The sequence below is a fragment of the Eubalaena glacialis genome, chromosome 11, assembly GCF_028564815.1.
Source record: "Eubalaena glacialis isolate mEubGla1 chromosome 11, mEubGla1.1.hap2.+ XY, whole genome shotgun sequence".
Taxonomy (NCBI): domain Eukaryota; kingdom Metazoa; phylum Chordata; class Mammalia; order Artiodactyla; family Balaenidae; genus Eubalaena; species Eubalaena glacialis.
In genome coordinates, this window is record NC_083726.1 from 62,450,846 (window position 1) to 62,460,732 (window position 9,887).

The 9,887-nt window shown below is 54.6% G+C and overlaps 1 protein-coding gene across 1 annotated transcript; it reads right to left on the minus strand.

Annotated features, from left to right (window-relative positions):
- Window positions 1-1,287: 1,287 nt before the first annotated feature.
- LOC133101569 (sperm mitochondrial-associated cysteine-rich protein) lies at window positions 1,288-1,800 on the minus strand. The gene has a single exon (XM_061206535.1). The coding sequence runs from the start codon at window positions 1,798-1,800 to the stop codon at window positions 1,288-1,290; it is 513 nt and encodes a 170-aa protein (XP_061062518.1).
- Window positions 1,801-9,887: the final 8,087 nt, after the last annotated feature.

Genomic DNA, 9,887 nt, shown 5'->3' on the forward strand with positions numbered 1-9,887 from the left:
CGCTCTCCGCAACTAGAGAAAGCCCACAACGAAGACCCAACGCAGCCAAAAATAAATAAATAAATTTATTTAAAAAAAAAAAAGGAAGGAAACAAGATTTTAAATTAGATGGGGAATGGGAGAGATGAGTGGGGGAAACAGATGTAGAGACACAAGTTAGGTGAAGGCAGAAAGTCCAGGTGACAGAAAAAAGGAAACAGAAGTGGAGAGAGTGGTGTAGAAAGCTAGAGGGAAGGATAAGCAGAAGGATAAACAGAGATAGAAAGGAAAGAACAAAGGGTTCCAGAGAAGGAGGTTGAGAAAGAGAAGATTGAAGCAGACCAGTGTCAGAGAACTTGGGGAATGAGGAGGGGTGCTTAGGGGCTCTCAGCTTAAGATCCAGTCCCACGCAGATGCCAGGGTCTATCACTTCCAGCTTCCTCTTGGTGGCTTCTCCAAACCCCCAGCCCCAGCCCCACCCCCAGGGACAGGGGACTTATGACTAGCTATGTGTGGATGGGATCATTGGGAACCTGAGTCAAGGGTTCCCAGCTTCCATCACCCCCCTGCCAGATGAGCATGGATGTAACAGATGGGATTATTGCTGGAAGATTGAGGTCATGCGGCTGGGCGAGCACTCAGAGATTTGAGAGATAAGACATCCAGGTAGAGAGCGCCAGGTTCCTAGAAGCAAAGGACCATGAAGGATGTCATGATATCCAAGGGGAGGGAGGAACCAAGAATTCTCTGCTCAGCCTCTTCTTCTGGTCCAAGAGCCATTGACCTTCCTTACTAGGCTCATGATGAGAGGTAAGGGATTCAGAGATTCTTGGGTCATTTAGGGATATGGGTGGAGGTCCACAGGGCAAGAAAAGTGGTCCCTGGACAAAGGAGCCCCTGTCGCCTCTAGAGGAAGAATCCATCTTATCCATGCAAACTGCAGAGAAGATGAGCCAGGAAGGGTCTCCAGGGGAGGCTGACTAGAGGGGAAAATGGCCAACTTGCTCACCTTCAGGGGCTGTGGGAGAGGCTCTGAGAAGAACACTTTCCATTCCAGAAGTTGCCGAAGAGGAGGCTCTGGAACCAGTGAGAGCATGCCCAGAAACTAGCTTCAAAGCAGATGTCCCGCTCTCACTCCCGGGACTGAGGAGGAGGCCGGGGGATCTGAGCAGCCAGCCTCCTCTCCCTGCCTGGGTGAGGGGTCCAGCTGATCCTTCTCCGTCCTCCAGAGCTTCTGCCTCCTCCCTGAGGAAGCAGCTGCAGAAGTGCCCTGGAAGACTGGCAATCTCGCAAGGGGCAACAGCCCAGCTAGACTATCAGACAGTGTCGAGAGGTGCGGTGTCCCCTGAAGCAGCAGCTGCAGCGGCCGGCGGAGCCTGGAGGTCCCCGGGCAGCCCCCCGGCCACGGCCGCAGCTGTCACTGCAGCCCAAGCAGGAGCTGGAACAGGCGGCTTGACCCCTGGAGCAAGGGTACATGGGGCAGGGAGAGGGGTGGCAGCAGGTCAAATGCGGAGCAGAGCAGGGGCTGCAGGAACTGAGGGGACAAGTCAAGGGGGGACAGGCAGGGCAGGGTGGGCAGGGGCAGGTACAGGGTGGGCCAGGGAGGCCGGGACAGGAGGGGCAGGGAGCTGCGTAATAGGGATAGGCAGTGCCGGAGCAGCTGGGAGGGGGACAGCCAGGGCAGGGGCAGGCACAGGCGGAGGGGGGGCAGGACAGACAAGGGGAGGCAGCTGGTGGGCCGTGCCCGGAGGGTGGAGGGGGCTGTTGGTGGCTGGCCTTCTTGTTCCGAGGCCCCAAACGTAGGCCCAGAGAGAAGTCCATTCAGCTGCAGGAGCGGCCAGGCTGGGGGGTTGGGTGAAGGGGAGGGCAGGGGTGGGGTCAGAGGGGGGACTGTGGGGAGCAGGGGTGTGGGCAGGATTAAACCTAAGACACTGCTGAGCCTCTCTGAGCCTGCAGGAGCTCAGACCTCCCCAGCTAGCCCTCCCCTTCCTGGCCTGCCTGCTCCCCTCCCCTCCACTGAGAACCCACCAAGGGCACCAGACCAGAACCCGTCCTCCAAATATCATGTGCACTTTCATGCCTCCAGTCCTTTGTGTACACTCTTCCTTCTGCCCCCAGTGCCCTTTCTCTTTTCTCCACCTGGCGAGGTCCCATCATCTCTGAAGTCTTCCCCTTTATTCAATCAAAAAGTATTTCTTGGGGACTTCCCTGGTGGCACAGTGGTTAAGAATCCGCCTGCCGGGCTTCCCTGGTGGCACAGTGGTTGAGAATCTGCCTGCCAATGCAGGGGACACGGGTTCGAGCCCTGGTCTGGGGGGATCCCACATGCCGCGGAGCAACTGGGCCCGTGAGCCACAATTACTGAGCCTGCGCATCTGGAGCCTGTGCTCCGCAACAAGAGAGGCTGCGATAATGAGAGGCCCGCGCACCGCGATGAAGAGTGGCCCCCGCTCGCCGCAGCTAGAGAAAGCCCTCGCACAGAAACGAAGACCCAACACAGCCATAAATTAATTAATTAATTAATTTAAAAAAAAAAAGATAAAGGCATTCTCATATTCTCTTGGTGGAATACAAACTAGTACAATCTTAAAAAAAAAAAAAAAAAAAAGAATCCGCCTGCCAACGCAGGGGACACGGGTTCGAGCCCTGGTCCAGGAAGATCCCACATGCCGCGGAGCAACCAAGCCTGTGCGCCACAACTACTGAGTCCGCGTACCACAACTACTGAAGCCCGCGCGCATAGAGCCCATGCTCTGCAACAAGAGAAGCCACCACAATGAGAAGCCCGCGCACTGCAACGAAGACCCAATGCAGCCAAAAATAAATAAATAAAATTTTTAAAAAAAAGTATTTCTTGAGCTCCAGGCACCTGACAACTGCCCATCACTCTCCAGCCCTGAAGGCCAGAACGGCTGCTTCAGGCTCCCATATGGTCCCTAAGGAGACGTAGGGAAGCAGCAACAGCACCAGCAGGTGCTCTGAGACTCTGAGACTGAGCCAGGGATGTTGGCGGGAGCTGGCAGGGGAGGGAGGAAGCCTAGGTTCTGGGAGTTTCCAGACAGGGCAAGTCCCAGGTGTGAGGGTTGGGGGAGGGGCTGGCTGTCTCTGGGAGCCTGACAACCAGCCTGGACAATTATTATTTGAGGGCCTGTCATGCAGCAGGCACTGGCCATGGGACAGAGCAAGACAGCTTACTTTAAAGTGAGGGGTGGGGCAGGGTGGAGACAAAAACCAAACAGGTAAACAAACAAATACATTAGCTTATTTCAGAGCATGGAAATGGCTATGAAAAAAACCAGGGTGATGTGATAAAAAGTGACTCAGAGAGGTGGATCCTTCAGGAGGGGCAGCTAGACAGCCCCCAAACAGTCAGCTATGATGGCCCTTAAGGGTTTGGGAGGAGACAAAAGCACTGGCAGGAACTTCCCTGGTGGTCCAGTGGTTAAGACTCTGAGTTTCCATCCTGCATGCCACGTGGCCAAAAAAAAAAAAAAAAAAAAAAAAGCGCTGGCCGACCAGGGGGAGAGCTGCTTGAGGCTGAATGGAACCCAGGTGGCTGGACTACGAAGAAAACTAAAGCTGAGAAGGGTATAAGGAGGGCTGGAGGTTGCAATAGAAAATTCAGTGGTCAGGGAAAGTGCCAGTGAGAAGTGACATTTTAGCAAGGACCTGAAGAAAGTGAGGGAGAGAGCCATGGAGATAGCTAGTGGAAGAACATTCCAGAGAGGGGGGACAGCAAGCACAAAGAGCAAAGAGGAGAGTCATATGGCACAGGCAGAGAGCCAGGTAGAGGCCCTGGGAGCCACGGCAGTGACTTGGATCTTATTCCAAGGAAAAGAGAAAACCACTGAGAGTTTTAGGTAAGAAAGGTGTATGGGTCTTCTTGATCCTACACCTGCCCCTGGTTAGAATGTTCTGCTTCCTGTGTAACTGATACAACCATTTTGGAAAACAGTTTGGCATTATCTGGTAGAAACTGAGATTTCCTGTACATACACTTTGACTCTTAGTTTTATAGGCTAGAAAAACTCTTGCATGTATGTACTGGGAAACACACACAAGAATGTTCTTAGTGGCATTATGATAGCCCAAACTGGAAACAACTCAAACTTTCACCAACAGTAGAATAAAAAAATTAATTGTGGTATATTCAAGCAACTGAATACTCTGTAACAATAAAAAAGACAGTTATGGGGCTTCCCTGGTGGCGCAGTGGTTAAGAATCCGCCTGCCGATACAGGGGACACGGGTTCGAGCCCTGGCCCGGGAAGATCCCACATGCTGCGGAGCAACTAAGCTCGTGTGCCACAACTACTGAGCCTGAGCTCTAGAGCCCGCAAGCCACAACTACTGAGCCCACGTGCCACAACTACTGAGCCCACGTGCCACAACTACTGAAGCCTGCGCACCTAGAGCCCATGCTCCGCAGCAAGAGAAGCCACGGCAATGAGAAGCCCACGCACTGCGATGAAGAGTAGCCCCGGCTCACCGCAACTAGAGAAAGCCCGTGCACAGCAACGAAGACCCAACGCAGCCAAAAGTAAATACATAAAATAAATAAATAAATTTATAAAAAAAAAAAAAGACAGTTATGTGCAACAGTTTGGATCTCTCTCACAAACAAGAAGTTGAGCAAAATAAGTAAGACACAAAAGGGTAATACAGTGTCATTCCGTTTATATAAACCTCAAAAACAGGCAAAATTAAGTAATATTGATTAGGGATGCATACATAGGTGCTAATACTATAAAGAAAAAGAAGGAAATAATTATCACAAAAGTCAGGACGGTGGTTACTTCTTAAGGGAGGGAGGGGATGATGGGAGAGTCACATGGGAACTTCTGGAGCAGGAAGTACTCTATTTCTTGACCTGGATGGCAGCTGAGTAGGTATTCACTTTATTCTAATTTATTCTGTACACTGTTCATAATATATTTCTTTACTCTTTCAGAAAGAGAAAATAGAAGTACTGTTTCTTTCTCTACTCCATGCCGCCTCGTTCAAATCATTATGCTGAAGTTAGATACTGCCTAGTTCACACACCTATCTTTCCCACCAGACCTTGAGTCAGCAACCTTCCCTGCCACTGGTCTGGCACCTGTCCGGGCCTGGCATAGAGCAGATGCTCAATAACTGTTTTCTGAATTGGACTGGACTGAACTGATTTTTCCAAGTCTCTCATCTCACGGAGAGGTGGGCAGCTGCAGAAGAGGAGGAAGCCTGTTGTGGTGAAGAGAGCTCAGGACCACCAAGACCTAGGTTCCCATCTTAGCTCTGCTATGTGCTAGCTGTGTGATATTGGGCAAGCTGCTTAACCTCTCTGGTTCTCAGCTCCCTTCCCTGTGATGGGGTTGATAATAACTGCTACTTCTCTGGACTGCTTTGTGGATTAAATGAGTAATGTACGTGCCTAGCACAACGCCTGGCACATAGAGATGGTCAACGAAGGATAGCTTCCCAACGCCCTCCCCCCAGCCCCACATCTTTTCTTCAAAGGGGTTCACTAGAAAGGGCAGCCAGACATCAAATATGGTCCCAGAAAGTGGGCCCACATCCTCAGGGCCCCTCAGGGCTAAGGCGGAGATGTAGTCCGGAGGAGAGCTGGCAGACAGGGAGATCCCACTGTAAGTGAACAGAACCCAGGCCGTTGGTGGGAGCTGGCAGAGGAGGTAGGACACCAGGGTTCTGGGAGTTTCCATCCAGGGGAAGTCCCAGGTGTGGGTGCAGGGGTGCCAGGCCCACCCCACCCAACACCCTGGCCCCAGGGCATGTGGGCACAGGGAGGAAAATGGGTCAGAGCAGGGCTGGAACTTAACCCCATTGGTCCCATGACCTCTTTGCCAGCTCCGGAGAAGGCATGGCCCCAAGAAGCCTGCTCCCTCCTCCAAAGGACCCTCCGTCCCTTTTCTTCAGAAAGGAAGAAGCTTGGAACCTTGGTGTCTAGGCAGGAGGAGCTGGAAGCCCCCCAGTGGACAGAGGAGAGATCATCCCATAACCCGGGATGGAGGCTCTGTACCAAACAGACTGCCCCACCCCCCCACACCGGGACTGGCAGCCACCTGGAGCACTGGCTCACGAGCTGCGGGCGACTGGGGAAGCAGACATGCTCCTCATTCCAGGGAGCGGAACAGGTCAGGGCTGGATCCCGGAGGGGGAGGGTGCACGGTCAAACAGATCAGAGTAGAAGGGTTTTCTATCTGGTGAGGCTCCAGCCAGGCAAACTCAGGAATCCCTCACCCTGAGGGATTTGCCAACAATGTGCAGCCTTGTTTTCTCTATGCAATCTCGGGCCTAAGCCTGTGGATTCCTCCTCCCTATCTGTGCCTCTGTTTCCCTTTCTGGAGGAAGAGATGAAGGAATGGGTGGAATCATTCCAGGGCAGGATCACCAGGTGTCCCAGGGTCCTGCTTTGGCCATTAGGAGGTGCTTACCATCCTTCCCCTGTAGCATATCAAAATCCAGGTGAGGAGCAGGTATGGAGGGACCCTCTTCTTTCTGGGGGAGCAGGGTGGCTGGGAGCCAGGACCCTGATCCCAGGGCCTTTGCACATACTCTTCTGCTGCCCTCCCTTCTCTCCACCCCCCCCCACCCCCCCGCAAAAGTCTTTTCTGATCTCCTTGGCTGGGGAAAAAAACCCTTCTACTATCCATTCTCAGAGCACCTTATACCTCTCCACGCTGGTTGTCACTTGCAATTTTGTGGGTGATTTGTTTCATGTCTGACTCCTCTGTCAGACTATAAGCCCGCAAGGGCAGAGACCATACCCAGGGCCTAGCACAGTGCTTGGCATATAGCGGATGCTTAATAAAGATTTGTTGAATTAATGAATGGTGCATGTTCAGGGAAGAAATTCCTAGAGTTGTTTAGGCCAGTCCTAAAATCCTGTGTTTCAAAATCAAGGCCTTATTCTATGTGGGGATCTGGGCAGCTCTGAGGCTGGTAAGGATCTTCCACGCACAAACTCACTCACCAGGAGAACCAACAAACTGGCAAGCAGCAACATAGGCCTGATACAAGGGGTGGAACTGAGCAAGCACCCAGGGCAAGGCTGGCACCAGCCTCGGCACAGAGCAGGCCTAGGGGGAGGAGGTGGGAGAGGAGGGGAGGAAGGGAAAGAAGACACATGTTGTACATGTTTTCATCACGCTCTCCCTGGGTGCCCTGGTCTCCAAGCCCCGATGGCACTTCTGTGCCTTAATGATGTCCTTGGGGGTTGTAACATAGCTCCCCCCACCTCCCAAAGACATCTGCCAGCCACCTCTGAGCGTGGCCTAGGACATCGCCCCAGTACCAGACTGGGCATGGGGAAATTGCCTGTTCAGTGTCCTGATGCTGATGGGGAGCAGGCAAGGGTGAAAATTAGGGGCGGGCAATATGGTAAATCAGGGCAGGTGGGACAGATGTGTGGATCCTTTTCCTCTCCTCACAATCTCTCCTTTTGGTTTTTGTGATGAAGGGAGCAAAGGAGGCCTGGTCCTAGGGCCCCCAAGATATCATTTTCTCCAAGTTGCCAGGGTGACCAAGTGGAGCAACCACAAACAGAGCAAAGCCTAGAACTAGGGATGACCCAAGAGAAAGAGAAATGAGGGGAGCTCCTTCTACCAGTTTCCAGAGTGGGAGACCCTCTTCTCCAGCTTCCTCCGAGAATCCTTGGACAGAGCACAGGCGGCAATGCAAGATGGAGAGAAGAATCTGAACCCCTCACAATGCCCCTCTTCTCTGCTCCCCAGTCTGCCTGTTTGGTTTGACTTCCAAACCGCTGCAGCCCACAGACCCCAGTCATTGGGTCCTGTGGAGAGGCGGGGGCGGAGGCGAGGCAATCCCGAGGGGAGGGGCCGGCACAGGGCGGGTCTTCCTGGGCATCGCCCCCTGGCTGCTGTCGTTGGCTGGGGACCGTAGAGGCTGCCAGAAGGGCGGAGCCACAGTTACCAAGACAGATGGACAGACAAACACCCACCAGAGACAAAGACAGAGGCAGACAGACAGACAAACCAAGACAAAGAGGAAGGCAGAGACAGATGGAATTCCAGACCCGCTCTCTCTTTCCAGGCTACCCAAGAGTTTTGTCCCCTGTTAGCTTCCCTGGCCCCGTTTGCTACCCCGGCTGCACAGTCTCAGAGCTCTAGCTCTGGGGGACCAGACCCTGAGCCCCTCTAAGAAGGAGAAGGGGAAGAGTTGAGAAAGGGCTACCCAGCAGGGAGAGCGTACCAGGGGTGGGTGGTGGCTGGTTCTGTGTCAGGATGCCCGGCCAGGGCCCAGGGAGGGAGTGGTGCCCTCAGCCGGTTCATGAGGACAGGAGACTCATTCACTGTAAACCAAGTGCAGATGTGCTGGGAGAGGGAAGGGGAATTAGGGCCACACTCACAAACCGCAGCTGGGCCCGCCCTCCTTCCGCCAGCTACCACCACCACCAGGGCAGGAGGGGTTAACTTTGCAGGCTCCTGACAGGATCCCTGCCACAAAGGCTGAGTGCCATCCCACCCCAGCCTGGACGCCTGGGTCCAACTCTCTGACACCCGCCCCTCTCACACTGCTGAGAGCTGCTCCCAGGGTAACCAAGCAAAGTCAACAGCAGCCAGGCCACCTGGGGACGGGACCCTGGAGTACCTATTCCCGGCTCTTCCCACCCCCAGAGTGAAAGGGAGGGCCTTGTCTGCACCCCATCAACGGCTCCTGTTCTCCTGAGAGAGCCACAGCAGGCCCCCTCTTTCCTCTCCCCTTCGCCTGACTCTGGCTACCAAAAGTGGCCTTTCCCTTTCCCCAGAGGGAGGATACCTGGTCCCTAGGGTGGCAGTGAGGACAGAGCAAAGTAATTCCGGTATGGGAGATGTGACGTGACCAAGAGTCAGTGTCCCCAGTGCTGGCCACCCCAGAACTGTTGCTGGGGGAAGGTCCCTTGGGTGCATCTCTCCGGCCGAGTCCAGCCCCCACTGCTGCTGCTGCCCTTCTCCACTTTCTCTCTCCCACCTAGTTCCTGTAGGAGTGTTGGAGCTCCATGTACAGAGCTTGGACTCTCCTCTTGCTCTGTCCTCAGTAGAATGGACGCTGACACCCCGGGGTTCCTACTCTAGGACTGAGAGTCTGTGGTGGTCACATTGAAGTCAGAGAAATGTCCCCATCAGACCCTGACACTGACACTGGGTGCGCGTGCCTGCACACACACACACACACACACACACACACAGGGCTAGAGTCAACAACGTCCGTGGCGCATCCACCAGGCAGGCAGGCAGGCAGGCTCTAGGTAAGGCAGACACACACCCTCGGCTTGGGCTTTCCCCCTCACACCCAGCCCCAGGCTCCTCCCACTCCCAGCTACAGTTCCCCTTGCCCTCCACCCCAGCCTAAAGGTAGGCAGCCAGGGACCCAGGAGCCCTAGCCCAAGCTTACTCAAGGCAGGGTGACAGGGAAGAGGTCTTGAAGCCCTGGACTTAGCATCCGCACAACCTCCACTAGTTCAACCAGTTTGCTCTTGGGACCAAAGGACAGGCTGGGGTAGGCAAGCGGAAGTGGAGCCTACTTTGACCTGCAGGTGAAGGCTAAGCAAAGGGTAAAGACAGTGGCATCTGCTCTGGCATATCCCTGCGCGGTCACTCCACGCCTTGGGGGGACGTGGATACAGCCCCCCACTGCCTACCCTGAGGAGGTACGGAAACTGGCCTCCGTGAACCACAGCCCGGCCAGAGGACTCAACCAGTCCCCCCAAATGGCAGGAAGGGGAAAAGTGCCAGAGAGAAAGGGTGGCATCATGGGCCCAGGACACTGACCTCTTCTGCCAGCCTTGCCCGGCCTCCCGGGGACGGAGCCACGGAAGCCCAGCAAATGGGCGGGGCAGAGACCCAGGCGTCCTGGCCCGCCCCGCCCAGCCCCCCTCCCCCCCACCCCCCGCCCCCCAGCCCCAGGGCACC

Bases quoted from the DNA above. Each gene is read 5' to 3' on its own strand.
- LOC133101569 (XM_061206535.1), bottom strand. From the start codon at position 1,800: ATGGACTTCTCTCTGGGCCTACGTTTGGGGCCTCGGAACAAGAAGGCC.